This window comes from Corylus avellana, chromosome ca8 (assembly GCF_901000735.1).
Source record: "Corylus avellana chromosome ca8, CavTom2PMs-1.0".
Classification (NCBI taxonomy): domain Eukaryota; kingdom Viridiplantae; phylum Streptophyta; class Magnoliopsida; order Fagales; family Betulaceae; genus Corylus; species Corylus avellana.
The window spans coordinates 17535111-17558343 of record NC_081548.1 but is presented as its reverse complement, the minus strand read 5'-3'; the positions used below and the strand labels follow the sequence as shown (position 1 = coordinate 17558343).

The following is a 23233-nucleotide window of genomic DNA, read 5'->3' as shown; positions in this document are numbered from 1 at the left end:
CTTAGTGCCAAGTCCATAAGAGTCCATAAGATTTTTCATCAAGTTTGATCTAATAAAATTACCATCCACTTTGCAATTTTTCTGACTGAAAGATTGAAATTGGAGTCCAACTTAACCCATGCTGTTACCAATTCAATCATGGAAAAGACACGAAGAAAGAAAGAAAGAAAAAGAAAAGGAGACGTTAAAAAAAAAAATTACAATTAGAAGAAGAAAAAAAAAAAAAGTTGTTGCAAACATGAGGAGGTTGGTGTTACAATTTACAAAGGTCACATGCCTTCAATCCCACCGATTCACCGACCTCCTCGTCCTGCAGCTCGGGATAAGAGCAAGCAATTGATGCACTCAGGAGATGGCACGTGCAGTGGCACGTGTCCACATACAGTATTGACTAGCTTAATTACCCCAACTGCGTCCTTTTATAATTAATTAATATCCCACTTGATGGTGAGCAAATCTTGAATCCCACAACAAAGCTCACGTTGAAAATAATATCCACATGAATTAATTCTTTTTTAACGCCAAAAGGAAAAACCTTTTTCCCTTAGGATTTGTGGGGAATCGGCATCTTCATATCAAATTTCACAAAGAAAATATGTAAAAATTATCATTTAATTTAAATTTTTAATAACAAATTAATCCAAGAAAATCATCATATTTAAGAAGAACGAAAAGACAGCAGCCTCCCAATTAACACACTGACTGACCCCTCGTCTTACCGAAACTAAAATCCATCGCACGAACGAGAATCTCATCAACGTTGTTGGGCCCACATGTCCGCACAAGAGGACACATGTCTCAAAGGATACAGTAGATCAGACAGCAGACCTTTCCCATACACAGAATGGACATTAAAATAATATTACCCAAAAAAAAAAGAATAATTCCCAATTATAAAAAAAAAAAAAAAAAGGTCATGTCATGTGAGAGGCGATCATGAATTAATAATAAAATATTTCACTGACCACAAAACCCACTCCTTTACTTTACACATAGTGTTTGACCGTGGAAAACAATTAGAGGCCTTGAATTACGACAGCCAGCCAATTTTTTACTTTAAATTTGGTTGTATTTTAGTGGGTTTGAAGCTTACATGATTACCTTTTACTGTAAAAGAGAATATAATAAAAGAAATGAAAACGAAGAACACAACACTCCCGCCGAACTCTCTGCCAATCTGGTGAGACTTGAGTTGCAACCTTTTGCTTGTTTTTTTTTTTCATGGCTTTTTGGTTTGCTTAGTGTAAAAGCAGGTTTAACTCTTATCCGGGTTTTGGGGTCTTGCTTTTTCCACTACCTATTTTTTACCTAATTCTCTATTGTCTATTCTCCAATCATGTCATGTGAGCTTTGCTTGTCTTTCAGTTTGTGTTGGGTGATTGGTCCTGTGTCGAGGTCACCCCCAGCTGCTCCCACTTGGGACATGTGGCCGAAGGGTGCGGAGGAAAGGTGGAAATTGGGGGTGTTAGCTCACCCAAATCCACTTCCTGTCTGGGTATTGGGGTTAAACATCCATTACATTAATTAGTTAAAGCTTACTAAAAATATTCATTACTTTCAAAGTATGACACGTTTGATAAGTACGTAGAATAGATCTTGATCTCATGATGTGAGGCTATTTAGGGCTTTTTCCCTAAGGGGGTGGCGGGACGGTCCTTTGGACAGTTAGCCATAGGTTGATTTGACTGTTCAAGGTGGTGCAACGAAGGGCCAACGTCCCGTAGCTCACACTAAGGACATTCGGGCAGTACAACGACGTGTTTATGTGTGTAATCACATTGCATGCACATATATCCTTTCTTATATGGTTAATTTGTATGGAAATAATACCTAGATATTGTTTTACCACACTAGGTATATTATCATAGTCTCCTAATAATTTTGGCATTAATATGATATATTTAAAAGTATTATAATGCTATCCGAGCATTACAATGGTTTTGTAGTTTTTTTTTTTTTTTTTCACGTATTTTTATACATGTGTTACCACAACATTAGTATTATAATCGGCCGTTTCTTTCGAAATATTTGGCAATTACAACGGCATTATTATAATGCTAACTAAACATGTTTATGCATCGTAACAACTATTGTAATGTGTAAACATTATTTTAAATATAAATGGGTATTACAATCATGTTATATTATTATTTAATTACATTCCTAAGGCTATTTGGACATTAAAACGAAATATTAAGTTCTTAGACCATTAAAAATAGAGCTTTATTAGGATTATACCGAGCATTTTTCATAAAAACGCTCACGAACTTCAAAAATGTGTTCCCCGGATTCCTGAGCACTTCACACCAACCATAGAACACTTAGAATCACTTTAGAAACTTTATAGTGAATTTTGGAGTGAAAATTGTGGAGTCATGACATTTAAATAAACTCCGATTAGCTTAAAATTTTAAGGGAATTAAATGACTCGTAATCGTAAACGAACATTTGACATATTGCTCCCCCATTATTTAACGTGACCGACGTTCCCGGGCTCATATTCTCCGTAGTTCATTTTCAACCCTAAAACAAATTCCGATCGATCTTATATTTCTAAGGTTTGTGTATAATTCATAGAAAAACTTAATAATACTTTACTATAAGTATTTTAATTATATTTTTCTATTATCTTATGTGATCGTAATTAATGATCAGCATTACACTAGGACTAAAAACATTCTCTAAAAAATCATTATACGTCAAATCAAACACAACCTTAAAAGAAAATAATGTTTTTTCGTAAACAATTATATATATTTTAACACTCATCGTATACTTTCTTTCTATTTTTCAAGAGCTCCTATACATATATTTGGCAAAATTATCTCAATAGGGAAGCAACATAATAGGGGTAAATGGATCTATCATTCTCTAGAATTTGTTATTTAATTTAGTGTTAGCCGTGCACTTGCAAGCACGTAGTTTCTAACATTTTTTTTTTTAGGATCAAATAATTGCCCATTCAAAGTAATGGACATACCATGGGATTATTATATACGTTGTTTGCACCCAACAACGTACCTTTTTCTTCCAAGTTAGAAGAAAATCTTTTTTTTTTTTTTTTTTTTGTAAATATTTTTAGTGAATTTATATTTATATTAATTAACAGTCTCAAACTTTACTTAATCAATTTTTTAAGTTCCGAATCTTCAATTTTTTAATTTTAAGACCAGACTTTTGAGTCATTTCGAATCCAAGAAATTTCTAGACATTTTTGTCAATTTTTGGATGATTTTTTTCTTTCTTTTTATTTGTACTTTCTCTAGATCTCTCTCTCTCTCTCTCTCTCTCTCTTTCACACACACACACAAGCCATCACCAATATTGACTATTTGACTTTATCTCCATGACAATGTTTATAGAGATCCAACCATGGCTGGAGGACCGAGCTAGGACCCACCTCTATGGGCATGGAAGGCATACCTTCATGGCCATGAAATGGAGCATGGTATGGGAGACTAACCTCTATAATCGCTAGCTGTAGCATGATTGGGACAGAGGAGAAAGAAGTATGTAATTTGACATAAATTTTTTTTTTTCTTTTATCAAAAATTGATGAAAATCCTAACAAATATCTTGGATTTTAAATAGATCAAAACTCAGATTTTTTTTTTTAAAAAAAAAAAAAAAAAAAGAAAGAAAAGATGCAGGGTTTCTCTCCTTCAAGTTACAGAGAAAATACTATATCAGATAAGAAACTTTTCTTCTCTTTAACTCCAAGACAAATGAACTTCTAGGACTCAAATTATTAAACTTAATTGGAGACATATTTATTTGATTTTATATCTGTACGTATATTTTTTGCAAATCGAAACCTTAAATACTGCCATAGGCATTACCTTAACTTAAGGTACCACGTACTCTTACTTAGGGAAAAAAAAAGAAAGTACCACGTACTCTTACAGAAAAGATAGTAAATAATCACTATCCGATGAAACGTAACATGGCGATGTTTAGGACCAGCCGACACGTGGTCTGAATCATTAAAGAAATATTACTAAAATCCACACGTGTCAAGCCGATGACATGCAGGCTGGTGGACGCCACTACTGTAAATCTATCCTCTAGCAGAAGGCAGCAGGACCCTCCCTCCATGCCTCTTTCTCTCACCCATGCTTTGGATCCCACAAACGTCACCGTATCACTACTACGCGAAACAACTTTCACTCGCACCTTCCTTGTGTCAAATTAAATTATCCTTTTAATTTTAATTTTAATTTTTTTTAAAAAAGCAAAGCTAAATATAAATTAAATAATTACAATAAATCAGCACGTGAGGTGGACGCACTGTTTGTGAAGTTGGAGCATTTATCTAATACCGCGTACGAAGGGGGGGTTTTATTGTAGAGTGCAGACAAGAGTTAGAGTTACATAAGAATGCACCAAAATCAAATACTCAAGGTGCGGAGAGGCGGAGGGTGTCATTTTATGGAGGCAAAAAATGAGGAGGTGTTAATAGGGACAAAAGAAAAACGACGCGCGGCAGAAGTAGGGACCAATTAAGATGATTTATACACAAAATCCTCCCCCCGTGGGTCACCGTATCATACATGCAAAAATACACAAATAATGCTCTTTCTTCAGTCAAGAGGGAGAGAAAGAGAAAGAGAAAGAGACGAACACACCGCCTTGTCATCCCATGAAAAGGTTCCACTTGCTTTGCTCAATCAAATCCTTCAATTAATATGGAATATTATATGATTAATTCTTCTTCCCTTAAGAGAAATATAGCTTCGATGTTCGTGCACCTCTCTCTCTCTCTCTTTATTCACGTTCATCTTTCTTTCTTTCTTTCTCTCCTGCCCTCTATATCTGTGTCATTCCTCGGCCTCTTTTCATTACTACCTATTTACCTCTTCTTCTCTCTCTCTCTCTCTCTCTCTCATATATTTTTTGATTTTGCTATTTCCAAAGACGCATAACACCAACTCTACCCATCTCTTTCACGCTCATCAACGACATGGATTCTTCTTCTTCGTCTCAGAACTGGCTCGGCTTCTCTCTTTCCAACCATCCCCACCAACACTCCTCATCCCTCTCCCTCTTCCACGCCTTCACTTCCCCCACCCAAGGTCCACTCTCTCTCTCTCTCTCTCTCGGGTGTAGAGCCGAGGCTGCACATTTCTATGCGCAATATATATAATTTTTATTTATTTTTTTGGGTATTACAGGTACTGGGGTTGACGAAGCGCCGGAAAAAGATGCAGCTGCTGGTGCAACTGACCTGTCCATGTTCACAGCTGGGCCGAAGCTCGAGGACTTCCTCGGTGGCTCCAACGCCACAGCTGGAGCCGCGCCGCTGCCTCACTTTTCTAACGAGACGCCCATGGCTCTGACTATGTCTGAGCCTGCAGAGATTTATGACTCTGAGCTCAAGACCATAGCCGCCAGCTTCCTCCGCGGCTTCTCTACCGAACAACAAACCCAAGCTCAAGCTCATGCCCAAGCCCAGGCCCAAAAGCAGCCGTTGGCAGCAGCCGACCCGCCGCCCAAGAAGCCCGTCGATACCTTCGGCCAACGCACCTCCATCTACCGCGGCGTTACCCGGTAAAATAATATTCTTTTATTTTAATTATTTCCTCTTTTTTCAAAAACAAAATTACTTATTTTTTTTCTTTTCTTCTTCACATATGAAAATATTAGGCATAGATGGACAGGCAGATATGAAGCTCATCTTTGGGACAACAGCTGCAGAAGAGAAGGGCAAAGTCGGAAAGGAAGACAAGGTTATTTTTTCTTTTATTTTCTTATAAAAAAAAAAAAAAAAAAAAAAGGTTTTAGGGTTTTTGTGATTGTTTCTAACGTGCACCTGGGGTGCGTACTGAATAATCCTGGTCCACGAGATCTGGGTCTGAGACCTTTGAGAATGGTCCTCTGTGACCGGAATAAATGGGAGTAAAAGAATGTAACGCGGCTCGAATCCCAAGAACACCTACAAAGGGCTCAGATCGGATCTTCTGGGCTTTCAGTACGCTACAGGCGCGCGTTAGTTTCCGCCTAGCTAATTCAGCTATTGTGCGCTAGTTTTTTTTTTTCTTTTAAATTAAGCTTTTGTTTGAAGGTTCTTTTTCTGATGTGGGTTGTGTTGTTCGTTTCCTTGGCATGTATGAATGATTGCTGCCATGGATGCTAATGTCATAATCATCATCACCATCTCAGTTTATTTGGGTGAGTTTTCTTTCTCTCTTTGTCTCTTCCATATAAGTAAACAGTACTTGTACTATATAATTATGGTCATGATCATTTCATTCACCATCATATAACATTAAAAATGTTCTTTCATCAATGTGTTTCCTAGTACGATCGAAGTGACCTTAGATTTTGTTTACTGTAACAGATTCTTTTTTTGCATGAACGTGTAATCTTCTTCAGATTCCTCGTTGATTCACATTGAATGTTTTTCTTTCTTTTTTTTGTTTTTAGGAGGGTACGATAAAGAAGAGAAAGCTGCAAGAGCTTATGATCTGGCAGCTCTCAAATACTGGGGTCCGACCACCACTACAAATTTTTCAGTGAGTTTGTCAGATTAAATGGATGAGATTAATTTTTATTTTATATTACTATTTTCCGATGTTGAAGTTTGGATCCAACTCTTTGTGAAGGTTTCCAACTATGAGAAAGAACTGGAAGAGATGAAGAACATGACTAGGCAGGAGTTTGTCGCTTCTCTACGAAGGTATTTTTAATAACCCATTTTGAATATTTGATTTTACTTTTTACCACTGTTTTCCTTTTTTTTATTTTTTATTTTTTGTGTTGATCAAGGGGGTAAATCTTTTTGGTGTTGGGTTTGAGACATGTTTGCCTCCTTTATTTATGTTCAGGAAAAGTAGTGGGTTCTCTAGAGGAGCCTCTATCTACAGAGGTGTCACAAGGTTTGCTACATTATTAATTCCCTCATACTTTGTTTTATATATTTTGTCTGCAGTAAATAATATACAAATTTATGTGTGCTCTTTATTTATTTATCCTTTTTTTTTTTTTTTTCTCAGGCACCATCAACATGGTAGATGGCAGGCAAGAATAGGGAGAGTTGCTGGCAACAAAGATCTCTACCTTGGCACCTTCAGTGAGCTTTCATTCCTTTGACAATGCATTTTTTCTTTTTTGGTTGGGTTGTTTATCATGAAATAATGTTAAATAATAAGCGATAAATTTAATAATTTATCCTACTGAGGAGTGGGGCCGAACTTTTTTTTTTTTTTAATTAGTAACGACCAACACGTAAAATATTTAACTAATATGAAAACTGAAGTGAATGACGAAAAAACTTTTAATTTTAATATCACGTTAAATTATTATTTATTTCAAAAGTTTAAATTTTATTAAAATGACTAAATTTAATAATTTAATTTATATTCTAACAAACAGGCACCCAAGAAGAAGCGGCTGAAGCTTATGACATTGCAGCTATCAAATTCAGAGGCCTAAATGCTGTGACAAACTTCGACATGAGCCGCTACGACGTGAAGAGCATTGCCAATAGCAACCTTCCGATCGGAGGAATGTCAGGGAAATCTAAAAATTCTTCCGAGTCAGCTTCGGACAGCAAGACTGTCGACGGAAGCCGGTCGGACGACCGTGATCTTTCCTCGTCGTCGACCATAACTTTTGCATCACAGCCCTCCACCTCATCCCTAAGCTTTGCAATACCCATCAAACAAGACCCATCAGATTACTGGTCCATTCTTGGATACCACAACACATCTTTCAACAATGCCAAGAACAACCCTAGTAGTACTGCTGCCTTTCAGAGCTCCACCTCTCCCTTCAACATGGAGTTTTCTGCAGCTTCAAACTCCTCTGCCAATGAAAGCAGCAGTGGGGGGATTTTCAATGGAGGATATGTTCATCATCAGCAACAGAATAATGGGAACAACTCAATCCCATTTGCCACCCCCATTGCCTTAAATAGTAACAATAGTTACGAGAGCTCCTCTGGTTATGGAAGCAGCTGGATTGGCCCAGCTCTGCACACATTCCAAACTCATGCAAAGCAGAGCCTTTTTCAGACACCGATTTTTGGCATAGAATGAGCATGAATTTGTGCAAAAATTGTGAAAGCGAAGGGCATGAATTTGTTGGTGGAGGGTGGAGTTTAGTTGAATAGATGGGGTGGACTGACAAATCATAATTCCTAGGAGCAGAGCTGACGTTGTAGTACTGACTGTAGTGGTTCTTTGTTGAGGTCATGGTTCCTTCTTTTTTGGCTTTTTCATTTTTCTTTTTTGCCCTTTCTCTTTTTCTTTTTACTGACATGATTTACATGGGTATAATGGGGAAGAACACTTTTGTCATCTTTCCTCCTTGTTGGTACTAAACTATCAATGTGAAAGTTTTCCATGTTATCTCCTCTTTTCGCATCTTATTGTTTAAATATGTTATCCAATTATTTAAAAGTTTGAGCTTATAATTTATAATATTTTTTTAACATTTTTTTACGTGTAGGTTAAAATTTCTTTTAATAGGTGGGATTTTAACACATAAAATATTTAAATAGATTGGGTAAATAACAGAGTTAGGTTCGAATTTAAGACTTTAGGCTTTGATAACCAGTTAAATTAAATATTTTACGTTTTTAAAATAAAGTTTAAGCTCACACGTAAGTGGGAGCGTTAGAATATAATTAATTAATTAAATTCATCTTTCTTCTTATAAATTTAAAGTTTTTGAGACAAGTGGTAATTTAACAAAGGTCGTTTGAACTTTCACTCCATCATTTATTCCTTTATTTAATTAAAAATATTACAAGTGTAAGTCATTCATCCCTCTATTTAATTAAAAATTCACTTTAAAGCTATGAATTACCACGCGATTTGAGAGCTAAACTTTCAAAATTTTTCAATTTGGACTATTGACCTTTCAATTGCAGTCAATTTGAACCCCTCCGTCAGATTTAACTATTAACTTTCCTGATGTATCCCTAAAAAGACCAAAATATCTCTGATTTTTTTTTAACTTTATTTTTTTAAAATTTGGAATTAAGGGAAAATTTGAAATTTTATATAAAAAAAAAAATTAGGGGTATAAATGTCATTATTTCACTTTTAACTTTTAAAATCTGACGGAGAGGTTTAAATTGATTGCAATTAAAAGTTCAAGGGTCTCAATTGATATGTTTTGAAGTTTGGGGAGAGCTTCTCAAATCGCTTGGTAATTCACGAGTCTAAAGTGAAGTTACCCCTGAAAAATATTACTTGTATTGGGTCTCACTATTAAAATAAAGTTTAAGTTCACAAGTAAGGAGTCTTGAATAAATGATTAAATAATTAAATTTATCTCTTCTTTTTAGTTAAAATTTTTTTATTATTATTTTTTTCAAAATGGTGATTTAATTGCATTGACATATCCGTCTTTAAACGTTTAATGTGTCATTTTTTTTTTAATAACATAAATAAATAAATAAACGTACTTTTCACAATTAAGGGACGTACGTAGGTCTAGATGAAGGTCAATTATAGGATGCTAATTACTCGAAATGCATAATGATAGTATGAGCTAAATATTAATTAAATAATTAAAAGTAACTTTTTTCTACGAGTTTTAACTTTTTAAAATGAGTAGTGCCCCCTATCTGAAGGCAACAATGAATAGCAACCTGTTTGTTTTGACTTGAAATGCAAAGCAAAACAAGGCCATCTTCTTAATTAATTAGACAAAATGGCTAATTAGATCTGTTAGTTCTCAACAAGGTTTTTTTTACGGCACTTAAGCCAAATTCGGTTTACAAAACCCGGAACAAAAGGAAAATAGATGCTTAGTTACTCTGCATTTGCATCGTAGGGTCTCACATGATTTTTCATTAGCCCAACAAAAGAAAAATCAGCACGGACCTTAAAATTTAAAAATGCTATTCAATTGAAGTATGATTCAATCGAGCTTAAGAGAGCTTCTCATTGTCTAACTCTCGCGGGTCATTGTTTACAAACGGGTTGATATTATTTTAATTAATTGGCCCCCTCCGACCCTTTGTGAATGGAATAAAAAGAAAGGAGTATGAATCTGGATTTGAGGTTGTGTGAAATTCTCCGGTGCCCCCACACAAAAAGGCATTTTATTAGATATTTAATGGAGAGGGCCATAACCTTGACCAAAAAAGTGAAAAAATAGACCAACTGGATAATAATATAGAATAGGACAGAAACAAAAACCCACCATGGCAGTATTTTTGTGAGCTTTTACGGACTTGAAAGAGGTTCGATTCAAATACCCTGTCCTTTCTTGTCCCTTCTAGCCCTATTAGATCATGACTGTCCTTCGCAACTTTCGGCGCTTATAAGATCTTCACCCCACCAACGTGCCCTCTTCTTTGACCAGTGTTTTGACAGTTTTATTCCGTCATCGGAATAATGTTTGGAGCCCTAGAACAAGGGTAATATCTCGTTAAATAATGTCAAAAATTATATTTTTATTTTAAAATTGTCTTATAATGTTGATGTTATAGTTTTAATCAACCCTTAGATCATGTTATTGTTGAAAAATAAATAATTCAAGGTTAATTGATTATTCGTGTGACCATTATAAGATAAAAATATGATTTTTAGCATTAAGCTTCTCATACCAACATATTTATACGCCTCCGTCCTCAAAACGGAAACATGGTGAAAAGGAATGTCAGGAAAAAATTTTGGCTCAGCCAAATTTGAAATATTAATTATAGTTTTATTAACTAAGATTATATGGCCCTCTTCTTCAACTATCATATTCTGTTATATTTTAAGTGTATATATATACAGGACAAAAATTTTCTCTAAACTGGTTTGAAGAAATTTTTTTTCAACCTATCCTAATAAGTGACAAGGTTCAGAGAAAATATATATATATAATCCAACTTACATTTTCTGAGTTTAAAATGATCAATTTCTATTAAGTTGGATTAACGTTATTCTCTACGAGTTTGTTCTTCTCCATTGTGTATGGGCTGCCTACTTCTCGACAAGTATGGAATGCCTTCGCATGCAAATTGTTTTGCCTCCCAATCTTGATCAAAGCAACAACTTCACCAAGAATCCAAATTATGTTTTGAATATTTGCATAGTGTTAAAACTTGGGCTAATCAACTTTGTGCCGTAGGAAAACATGTTGATGATGTAGCACTTCGGTCTAACCTAGGGTTAAGAAATCCTTAATTCGAAATTAAGGGTTAATAAGGAACAAGGTTCGGCCTAAAAATAATAAAAATTGGCTTGATTTGACACTTGAGAGCCAATTTTGGGCCTGAGTGAGATATCGATCACCAAGTGCTAGGAAACCATAGTGATTGATTACTCCTCTTTTAGTGATCAATCAAGGTCAACAAGTATGTGATTTGAATACGTCAAAGACTAGTAGACACAGTGGTTAGGCTATAAGGCCAACCGTAGCGACCATTTGGTCTGCTAGGGCGTCCAGAGTGCGAGAGAGAGAGAGAGAGAGAGGTGATAGCTTTGAGGTGGATTTTGGGAGATCAAGGCCCCATGAGGTGAGAACCCTATTTCTAATCTTGTAGTCTCTAGTTATTCTGTCTTTCCCGTGGGGCTTTGGAAGTACATTAGAAGGGGGTGGAGGCTTTTTTTCGAGTCATACCAGATTTGATCCAGGTGATGGGTTTAAGATTTTGGGACGATGTGTGGTGTGGTGAGGTATGTCTCAAGGAAGCATTTCTAGTGTTATATAACATCGCTAGTGCGAAGGATGCACCTATCACTGTTAACATGGATCACTCGAGTGGCTCCCTTTAGTGGAATGTTAGGTTTATTCGTTTGGCCCACAATTGGGAAGTGGGCGTTCTAGCCTCCTTCTATTCCCTCTTGTACTCCTTTAGAGGGAAGAGAGTAAGGGCACACAAACTACGGTGGATCCCGTCTCGCAAAGGTGAATTCAATGTTAGATCCTTTTACCAAATTCTAGTTCACAAAGATAATCCGCATTTCCCTTGGAAGAGTATTTGGCGAACCAAGACCCATTCGAAGGTGACTTTCTTTGCTTGGTGGGCAGCACTAGGAAAGATTCTCACCATGGACAATCTCAGGATTAGACATCTTATCGTGATCAACATGTGATGCATATGTAAACTGAATGGGGAGTTCGTCGATCATCTCTTCCTCCACTATCAGACCTCCAGGGCCCTATGTAACGCCTAATAGCGTAGCAGACTTGCTCACCTTCTGGTGGTTTGGGGGTTGCTCTCGGAACGCGATAGTGTGGAAGATGGTTCTCCTTTGCCTTATGTGGAGCCTCTGGATGGAAAGAAATTACAGAATCTTCAATGACCTATAAAGGACTTTGGAGGAACTCTTATCCTTCCTTTTTTCTTTTTTTTTTTTCTCCCTTTACTTGGACAGCTGCTTATTCAGTTCCTCTAGTTAGACGTTCTCTTGTGTTCTAAGATTGCGTCTCTTTGCGCTTTTTGGTATATGCAACATTTCTTATCAAAAGAAAAAAATGTGTGAAGAAAGGTTTAGTCTTTCTAAAGAAACCCCTAAATTTAGGTTGTTTGTTGTTTTAATAAAGCGAATAGGTTTTAATTTGAGTGTAGGCTCTATAAGAGGTGGATAATGATTGTTCATCAGAGCTCTTGAAGGGTTGTTAATGGAAAGTTCATAAATTTGTTACCTTCGTATTCTTATGTGTAAATGTTCAAACTTTAGGTGTTTAAAGATGTTAGATGAGTAAAAGAGGTAATTGAGTCCCAGGGCCTCTAAAAGCCTCACCGAAACTAAAAAATGAGTTTTATTTTTTGAAAATGAACACTATCCAAATTGATCACTATTTGAGCTAGGATCAAGCATTGAGAAGTGCTGATCAATCACCAATGAACTAGCACTCCTGGACTAGAAGTTGTGGTTTTTTTTTTTTTTTTTTTTTTGGCTATTTTGAGAACTAGGGTTAGGTTTTTAGCCTAATAGGCCATTCTAACGTTATGGTATTTAGGTTTTTAGCCTAGTAGGCCATTCTAATGTTATGATATTTCACAAATGACGAAGTTGGTGAATTCGAGGAAGTGTAGCAAGACAGCATGTATGATTAAGTGAGTAAAACTCATGTGAAAACTGTTAGTTATTTTTGTCAAAATAAGTAATTGGCGAATTTTGGTGATCAAAACCTTGTAATTGCATCTCACTTGTATTATGGCATCTTTCAGAGAACGTTACAGACTTGCAGCAGCTTCAGGGAAGCCCCCTCCGCACTGGAGCAAAGGCAGTCCGGACGGATACAAGGGCTGTCCGGACGTGATGCAAGATGAAGATCTCCAGTACTAAAATCTCAAGAGCTTCGCTCCCTGACCGTGCGCAGGCCGTCCAGATGCGATGGTTGAATAAGAAAACACGAGAGCCTCGTCTGCAAGCCATCCAAATGCGTCGTTTCAAAGAACTAGTTTTAGCGATTTTAACCTAGGACCATCCGGACACCAGTGTTCTCACCCGGACATCTAGTGTATTTCAACTCTATTTTCACGTCGAACTTAGTTCCGCCTGGACGAGCTCACTTCCAATCCGGACGCCCCATAGCTTTTAAGTCTATTTTCAACATAGCTTGTGCTGGATTAGACTAGGGGTCTATAGACTATATATATGAAACTATACAGAGAGTTATAGGTACGAATTCTGGATCTAGAGTTCGGTAGTTTGTACTAAGAGAGCGTTTAAGATATTGAGCGTTAGGGTTAATCTCTCTTAGAGTAAAAGATTGTGCCTTCATCACAGATCGCATACAATTGAAGTCAACTTGCTACCGTAGGAAAACATGTTGATGATGCAGCACTTCAGTCTAAACAAAGCTTAAGAAATATTTAATTAGGAATTAAGGGTTAATAAAGGAACAACGTTGGGCCTAAGTGATATATCGATCACCAAGTGCCATGAAACCATTGTGATTGATTACCCCTATTTTAGTGATCAATCAAGGTCAACAAGTATGTGATTTGAATACGTCAAAGACTTGCAGACATGGTGGTTAGGCTATAAGGTCAACCCTAGCAATCATTGGGTTTGTTAGGGCTTCTAGTGCTCAAGAAAGAGAGAGAGGTCGTAGCTTTAAGGTGAATTTTGGGAGATTAAGGTCCCACGAGGTGAGAAAAAGGAAGCAATTATGAAATTATTGGGCTTAAAGGACAAAATTGGAAAAAGCTAGAAGTTTTGGACCAAGAGTAAGTATTCAGGTTCAGCGCTCGAGCGCACCACACCTAGGCTCAAGCGCATCCGCGCTCGACCACCCAACAACAGAGATCGATCGCAGGTATGCGATCGAGCACACTACGCCTACGATCAAGTGTACTCGTGCGCTGGAGGAAAAACCAAAGGCGGCCAGGACTCCTTTTCCTTTCCAAACTTGGATTTCCAGGTCCTAGTTGTAATAGGATCTAGACCTCTGAATTTCCTAGGATTTCTAGGGCTTCTAGGACTCTCCTAAGCCCTATAAATATATCTCTAAGCCTCACAACTCAAGATACCATTCAATAGACAAATTTTTATATGCTTGCTTGGAGAGGAGAATTTGGAGGCTACTTACAGGAGCGGTTTTCGGTTCTTTCTTTTCCCTTTATTTTAATTATGTGTAACTAAATACTTTAGTAGGGCTAGATTGAAGCCCTAACTATGTTTCTCTAATATTTCAATATTGGCGTCTTTGTGATAATCATATTGTGATGTTTAACATGATTAATTTCTATTTTATCGAATTTCTCATATGAATGTGCCTGATCAACATATGCATGTGGTATGTATTAGTTATTTAAGTCAATTTGGATAATCGAGTCTAGGGCTTAATAGAGTGACAAAAGAATCTCCTCATGGGTTCGTTGATTAATCAATTTGGGAAATTGGAAGTAGACACATATGCCTTAGGTTCCATGTGTTTGTTGATTTCCACATATTTACACTTTCTTAAAGAACAACTTAGTAGACATCCATGCTAAATTCTTTAAGAAAGAAAAGAATTAGACCCATGTCTAATTCGTTGCTTAGGGAAATCAATAGCTTAAGGAATAGACACCCATGCCCTTAGGTTGGCAAACATTAGGTATTCTTGATATGATTGGAACATTGGCATATTGTCATATTATTAAGCATAATAAGTGGTGGATATCAAAGCCCTACCTTTTCATTTATTTTCATAATATCAATTTCATGATAATTTTGGTATTTTAATTTAGAAAATTAATTCTAAGCAAAATCAACAATCCTTGTGGGAATGATCTTGTATTTGCCACACTAAACTATCGTTTGATTTTGTGCACTTGTAAGTAAGACGTACCGAATATTGTCTATTAATTTAGGTGGTATTCGGCATAACAAGTTTTTGGCACCGTTTTCAGGGATTGTTTAGAATTTGTTTAGAATTTTTTTTTTTCCTTAGTTCATTTTATTTTATTTTATTTTTCTTGTTACTTGGTTTCTAGAATTTTAATTTCGTCTTGCAATGGTGTGAGCAAGCGCACTGCTGCAGGGCAATCAAGCGCAAAGTCAGACTGCTGTGCTGAAGATGCTATGTTTTCTTTTCTGTTTTGCAGTTTTTTTGAGTGCGATCGAGCGGCCCACCTTGTACGATCGAGCGCATTACCAGACCGTAGCTACGTGCTAGCACTTCGGGCCATTTGTGAGTTCTCACTTTTATTTTTGTTAGTTAATTTTCTTTTTGTTTTTTTCATGTTGAGAGACAATACACCTCCGATGCAAAGACCTATGAGCAGTTCATTCAATCTCCAGATCCTCGACTAGCCATCATGCATTAATTTTCAGACCATTGTGCAGAGCAGTAACAATTTATCTCCGCAGCTGCTCAATTGGGGTCCACACTATAAAGACACTCCTACAGACAACCCATATTAGCATATTCGAGAATTCTTTGATCTTTGCAGGAACCAGAATGTGCAGGGTTTAACTCGAGAAGAAATCAGGTTAATCCTCTTTCCTTTTTCTTTAAAATATAATGCTAAGATATGGTACAATTCTTTGGCCGCATGTTCTATTCATAACTGGGATGTGATGGCCACAAAGTTCTTAAAGAAGTTTTTCCCAACCCAAAAGACAAGGCAATTGAGATGGAAAATTTTTACTTTCCAACAAAAAGACGGAGTCCTTTTCTTCGAGGCATGGGAGTACTTCAATGAGCTACTTCTCAGATGCCCTCATCACAATTTATCTCAAGACGATCAGGTACTAGCATTCTATGAGGGTTTAATAGATCATAAAAAGAGTCTTGTAGATTTAGCTTGTGGTGGCATGTTGATGGAGAAAAGCAGCAAGGAAGCCATAGAACTCTTTGAGACTATAAGTGAGAACTCCCAACAATTACCATCTAAAGGGAGACAAGGACTCGAAGGAAAAGGCATACATGAAGAAAGCACCAATGGTGGAGTTCAAGCTCGAATGGCTTCCATAGAGAAAAAGCTAGACATGCTCGTGAAGGTGATGACTAATTATAACATTGCTCCTCTTCAACAAGTTACACAAGTCGAGGTATGTGCGATATGTTCCCATATTGACCACACCACTGAGACTTGTCCCATGTCTTCAATTGTAGACCAGGAGTCATCTCCCATCAATTTGTTCCAACACTATCATGAAGAAGAGTCATCTCCCATCAATTGGCCTCAACAATACCAAGAGAAGCCATCTCTGCAGTTCTATGGTCAATCATACTCCCTTCTTAGCCACAATGAAGCCAATATGCAACTGCTGGAATACACTGCCAAGTTAGAAGCATAGCAAGAAGAGGAGTCATCTCTCATCAATTGGTCTCAACACTACCAAGAAGAAGAGTCACCTCCCATCTATTGGCATCAACAATACCAAGAAGAAGAGTGTCAAAGTCAGTTTGTTGTCAACCCTAATGGACACTACATGGAGGATGAGTGTAACATCCCCAGCCCGTTAAGGCTGAGTTTGCCACTGTTCTCCTTTTACAACAAAAGTTCTTGCAAAGATCTATAAGGTCTATCAGAGTACTTGATTTCAAAGGATACGATAAATGTATAAAACATTATTCAAAAGAGTTTATTACAAGCGAAATTAGAAAACATTAAACTTTAGTTGCGGAATATCATATTATTACAATAATTGATATGAAAAGACTTTGAAAGTTAATAATTATTCCCGCCCCCATTCCGGCCTTCTATTCAAGCGTCCTTTCTACCTGAAAACAAGAAATAAAACTGAATGAGCCCAAAGGGGCCCAGCAAGTAAAATCCACAACCATAAATAGTTTTGCTCCCTGTTCTCAGTTTTGATAATCGTTTTCGCAAATAAATATACATCCAGCCATAATAATAATACATGTATGGACGGTTGTATCTTCCGTAGCATATACGTACTATTACATCATCATCATAATGCATCGCTATAAATCATCTTTATAAATCAACATAGTATATCATCGTTGAAAATCATCATAGTATATCATCATTGAAAATTATCATAGTATATCATCGTTGAAATTCATCATAGTATACCATCATTGAAAATCATCATAGTATATCATCGTTGAAATCATATTATCGTTTTCTCATATTAGGGCCCATGTACACTATTACCCCTGTGTACGAGGGTTGCGGGTCCTTGTGACCATGGCACTGAACTGTGGCCTCAGCCATGCCCGACCGTTAATTAACTCTTTTCTTGGTGCACTCAACGGTCATGTTGATGGAATACCACCTTCTGGCATAGCCTCCTTCAGTGGTTTCGCCTCCATCCGAGTATCGGTACCGAACTCCTCTCATCCTTACTTATCTTGGGGCCAAAAACACTCTCCTCCATACATGTGCCCTCATTTCATAAACATTTAACTCATTTCTTGTACTTCTCTTTGTACTTCTTTTGATGCATCTTAGGGCAACATGTAGGAGGGTTTATCATCATTCTTCTTTCTTATAATCATCATTATTTTCTCAACTTTCTTTTATCAAAAATGGAAACTTTTCCAAATATAAACTTGTGTACTTAGAAAGCATTTAAAGAAATAGAAACTTTCTAAATAATTCTTTTAGAAATCCTTCATGCATGCAACATATCTTCATGACAGGTAAATAAAATAATCATTTACAGTTTGATACAAGAATGAATAAATAGCATGACATGAAGTAATTTTAGAAGGGGTAGTGAATTTACTTACTTCTAGACTGAAGCTAAAAGTGGTCAAAGGATCTAGTTGCTCCAATCTGACTAACACCACTAGTATATCTTTTGAAACTAATTTCTCGAGTCCGTTCTCTCTCGTGTTCTTTCTTTCTTGCAACGCTTTGTCTCGTCCTTTCTCTCTCTGTTTCGTGTAAACACTTTCAGAAAGAAGAAAGACCGAGTAGAAAACGGAAGAATGAAGAATATGTGGAAGAGAAGGGAGTGGAGTGGTGAAATTTGTGAAGGGTGAGGACTCTATTTATAGGAAACCACCTCCATCTACCAATCTTCATCTATAAACCTTCATCCACTAATCTCCATCTATAATTCTCCATCTACTAGTACTTATCTATAAATCTCCATCTACTAGTACTTATCTATAAATCTCCATCTACTAGTATCCATCTATAAACCTTCATCCACTAATCTCCATCTATAAATCTCCATCTACTATTATACCTACCATTGATTATTCTACCTTCCATTTTACTATCATATTATTTCACCAATTACCATACTCTAATTACCACTCTCAGTAATATCATAAATTTCCCAAGAATTAAAATCATAGGCTAAAATGAATATCAAAATAACATTATCATCAAAATAATCTATTTAAATATTTTGAAAAAAAAAAATTCCGGGGCACTACAATCTTCCCTCCTTATTGAAATTTCGTCCTCGAAATTAAAAATCTAATTATCACTTTATCCATGAATGTAAATTCTATCATATTCATCAATCAATTATTAATTATGCTATTCTACCATAACATAAGACTTTACAAGAAACTTACTCAAACAAATGAGGGTATTTGTTACGCATGCTTTCTTCCAATTCCCATGAAGCTTCCTCTGTTGAGTGATTGTTCCACAAGACTTTCACTACTGATATACTTCTGTTTCTAAGGACTTGATCCTTTCTATCGAGTATTCTTGTTGGTGTCTCCTCGTAAGTCATGTTGGGTCGGATTTGAAGGGGTTCGCTTTCTAAAACATGTGTTGCATCTGGAACATATTTCCTCAACATTGATATATGAAATACATCATGAATCTCACTTAAGTTCGGGGGTAATGCCAAACGATAAGCTACCGCCCCAACTTTCTCAAGAATTTCAAAAGGACCAACGAACCTGGGACTCAACTTCCCTTTTCTTCCGAATCGCATTACTCCTCTCATAGGAGCAATCTTGAGGAAGACCTTTGTGCCAACTTCAAATTCTAGCTCTCGTCGTCTCGTATCAGCGTAACTCTTTTGTCGACTTTGAGCTGCTGCTAATCTCTGCTTTATTACCGTTATCTTCTCACATGTATCTTGGATGATTTCTGGCCCAAGTAGTTTCCGCTCTCCTACCTCGTCCCAATATATCGGCGACCTACACTTTCTTCCGTACAATGCTTCATAAGGTGCCATATCAATGCTCGCATGATAACTATTGTTGTAGGCGAATTCTATCAACGGAAGATATTGGATCCAGCTCCCCTTGAAATCAAGAACACACAATCGCAGCATATCTTCCAAAGTTTGAATTGTCCGTTCCGTTTGCCCGTCGGTTTGAGGGTGAAATGCTGTGCTGAAAGTTAGCCTTGTACCCATTGCCTCTTGTAAACTCCGCCAAAATCTTGAGGTAAATCTTGGATCTCGATCCGACACAATGGATACGGGAACTCCATGTAGTCGTACGATCTCCTTGACATAGAGTTCTGCGAGCCGATCCATACTGTAATTCATCTTGATCGGTAGAAAGTGTGCAGTTTTAGTTAACCGATCAACAATGACCCAAACCGCATCTTGACCACTTTGAGCCTTGGGAAAACCAGACACAAAGTCCATCGAAATACGTTCCCATTTCCATTCAGGAATAGGGAGAGGTTGTAAAGGCCCTGCAGGTCTTTGATGTTCTGCCTTAACTTGTTGACACGTCAGGCATCGCTCCACGTATTGTGCGATATCCTTCTTCATTCCATTCCACCAATAGCTTTTGCGTAAGTCTCGATACATCTTCGTGCTTCCCGGATGGACTGTATATAAGGATTGATGGGCTTCTGACAAGATGACCTTCTTCAGTTCTGCATTATTGGGAACGCACACTCGGTCACGAAATCTTAACACTCCATCCTTGGAGATTTGGAAATCTGGTTGTAGCCCCTTCTCCATTCCTTCACGAATTATAGTTGACTCGCTGTCTGAAAGCTGTGCTGTCTTGATTTGTTCCAACAAGGTTGACTCCAGGGTTAGGCTGCTCATGCAAGATTGAATTATCTCAATCCCCTCCTTGTCCAGGTCAAGGAGTAACTTCTGATGCATCGTGAATATGGCTGATAATGTTCCCTCCGTGGTTCTTCTGCTGAGAGCATCAGCGACTACATTCGCCTTTCCAGGGTGGTAGTTAATCTTACAATCGTAGTCGCTTAGTAGTTCCAACCAGCGCCTTTGTCGCATGTTGAGCTCCTTTTGGGTGAAGAAATACTTCAGGCTCTTGTGATCTGTGAAGATTTCGCAATGCTCTCCGTACAGGTAATGTCGCCATATCTTTAAAGCAAAGACTACTGCGGCTAGCTCGAGATCATGAGTTGGGTAATTGTGTTCGTAGGTCTTCAATTGTCTTGAGGCGTAAGCGATAACTTTCCCTTGTTACATCAGCACGCAACCCAAGCCTTTAAGAGAGGCGTCGCTATAAATCACAAATCCACCAGTCCCTGATGGAAGAGTGAGAACTGGTGCGGTGACTAGCCGTTGCTTCAGCCCTTGGAAACTTCGCTCGCAATCCTCCGTCCACTGAAATTTTTCGTTCTTCCTTGTTAATCTGGTTAACGGTGTTGCCAGCTTAGAAAATCCTTCTACAAACTTCCTGTAGTAGCTAGCAAGTCCTAAGAAACTTCGTACTTCATGGGCATTTGACGGTTGTACCCAATTGACTATCGCCTTTACTTTACTTGGATCCACTGCTATCCCATCCTTGGTGACAACGTGTCCCAAGAAAGTCACATTGTCTAACCAAAATTCACACTTTTTGAACTTCGCATAAAGTTGTTGCTTCCTCAAAATGTCCAACACCGTGCGCAAGTGCTCTTCGTGTTCCTCCCGAGTCTTTGAATAAATTAAGATGTCGTCGATAAATACTACCACGCATCGGTCAACAAGTTCTCGAAATACTCGATTCATCATGTCCATAAATGCAGCTGGAGCGTTAGTTAAGCCGAAAGACATTACTAAGAATTCGTAATGTCCGTACCTTGTCCGAAACGCTGACTTTTGTATGTCCTCCTCCCAAATTTTGAGTTGATGATAACCGGAACGAAGGTCAATCTTAGAGAATACTTGCGACCCTTGGAGTTGATCGAAAAGATCATCAATCCTTGGGAGCGGGTATTTATTCTTGATTGTAACCTTATTCAATTCCCTATAGTCAATACATAATCGCATCGATCCATCCTTCTTTTTCACAAATAGAACAGGTGCTCCCCACGGTGATACACTCGGACGAATAAAACCTTTGTCGAGTAGTTCCTGTAGTTGATCCTTGAGCTCCGCGAGTTCTCGTGGTGCCATCCGATAAGGAGCCTTGGATATGGGTGCGGTGCCTGGTAGTAGGTCTATAGTGAATTCGATTTCCCTATTGGGAGGTATTCCCGGCAATTCATCCGGAAAAACGTCGGTAAATTCCCGTACAACGGGTATCTCTTCGATTTTTGCTTCTGCTTTCTCCTCTGTCACGCATGCCAAAAATCCTAAACAGCCCTTCCTGATTAATCGAGTTGCATGCAGTGCGGATATCAACTTAGGCGTGTTGATAGTTCGATCTCCATAAAATTTGAATTCTTCATCTCCCGACGGTCTAAATATTACCTCCTTGTGGAAACAATCCACGCACGCATGGTACATGGATAGCCAATCCATTCCTAAGATCACATCAAACCCGCTCATCTCGAATATTACAAGATTTGCTGGCATGACATGACAGTTAATTGATACAGGACAACGTCTAACTACCGAGGTACATACGACTGTTTTTCCTACGGGGGTAGTCACTGATAAGCTTACATCTAATGATTCTAGCTTTAGGTTACTTGCTTTAGCAAAGGAGTATGACACAAATGAGTGCGTTGCTCCAGGATCAAAAAGAACGAAAGCCATACCATTAGAAATAGGTAGGGTACCTGCCACCACTTCATTGGACGCTGATGCATCACCAGGCGTTAGAGCATAAACCCGAGCGGTTGCATGGTTCTTCTGTTCCTCAAGGCGTTTCTGACCGCTTAGGTTGTTGGGAGGGGCCTTGCAATCTCGTAGGATATGTCCAGGTTTCCCGCATCTGTAACATACTGGCTGCCCAAACAGACAATTCCCGGCATGAAGCTTTCCACATTTCTGACATGGTACACGGTGACCACCATTTCCTTGTTGACGGGGTTGTTGTGGTGCAATATTTTTTTGTGGGGTCTGGTGAAATCTCTTCTTACTGGGTTGCTCTCCGGAGTGGTTCCATTGTGGGACATTTCTCTTCCTCTGGTGGGAATACCCCGAATCTGCATTCTGGTTGGAATACCCCGAATTTGCATTCTGGGTCTGCTCGATAATCGCAGCTTTGTTGATGAGGTCTGATAAGTTTCCAATCTGGAATCCTACCACAAGGTTCATAATGCGTGGTTGCAGTCCTCTTTCAAACTTCCTCGCTTCTAGCTCTCCAGTTGACACGAGATAAGGGGCAAATCGTGATAGTTCGATGAATTTGGCAGCATATTTCTCTACCGTCATTGACCCTTGAACTAGGTCCGTAAATTCCTGGGCCCTGGCTTGTCGAACTGTCTGAGGAAAGAATCGTTCATAAAATTCCTTCTTGAATTCTCCCCAGGGAATGGGATCCTCTTCCTTTATTCCTAACAGGCTTCGTACTTGTCCCTCCTTGGTTTCCCACCACCGATTTGCTTGATCGGTTAAGAGGTAAGTAGCATACCTAACCATCTTATTATCGGCGCAGTCCATCACCTTTAGCAGTCTTTCGGTTTGCAGAAACCAATTTTTTGCAACTTCTGCACCCGCATTTCCTTCAAAGGTAGGAGGATGCTGCCGACGAAACTTTTCGAACGTGCAACCTTGTTGTTCTTCGCTAGTGGATCCTTTCCCGCGTCGGGCCT

General features: G+C 38.0%; 1 protein-coding gene and 1 non-coding gene across 3 annotated transcripts; one reads left to right on the top strand and one right to left on the bottom strand.

Moving 5' to 3' along the window:
• Positions 1–4776: 4776 nt before the first annotated feature.
• LOC132190323 (AP2-like ethylene-responsive transcription factor AIL5) lies at positions 4777–8353 on the top strand. 2 transcript variants are annotated; one of them, XM_059605276.1, is made up of 9 exons: positions 4777–5072; positions 5172–5547; positions 5644–5726; positions 6160–6168; positions 6424–6512; positions 6603–6676; positions 6825–6875; positions 6993–7069; positions 7372–8353. In XM_059605276.1, exons 1-9 carry the CDS (start codon positions 4961–4963, stop codon positions 8034–8036), a joined length of 1536 nt encoding a protein of 511 aa, XP_059461259.1. In that variant the 5' UTR covers positions 4777–4960; the 3' UTR covers positions 8037–8353. The 2 variants fall into 2 exon arrangements, with proteins under 2 accessions (XP_059461259.1, XP_059461260.1); XM_059605277.1 differs by lacking the exon at positions 6160–6168.
• Positions 8354–16013: 7660 nt separating this feature from the next.
• Positions 16014–16120, bottom strand: LOC132191200 (small nucleolar RNA R71). Its single transcript, XR_009441228.1, has one exon. It is a non-coding gene; the product is annotated as a small nucleolar RNA R71 (small nucleolar RNA).
• Positions 16121–23233: the final 7113 nt, after the last annotated feature.

Coding starts and splice junctions, on each gene's coding strand:
- LOC132190323 (XM_059605276.1), top strand. CDS start 4,961: ATGGATTCTTCTTCTTCGTCTCAGAACTGGCTCGGCTTCTCTCTTTCC. Junction 5,073..5,171: donor CTTCACTTCCCCCACCCAAG/GTCCACTCTCTC, acceptor TGGGTATTACAG/GTACTGGGGTTGACGAAGCG. Junction 7,070..7,371: donor TCTCTACCTTGGCACCTTCA/GTGAGCTTTCAT, acceptor TCTAACAAACAG/GCACCCAAGAAGAAGCGGCT.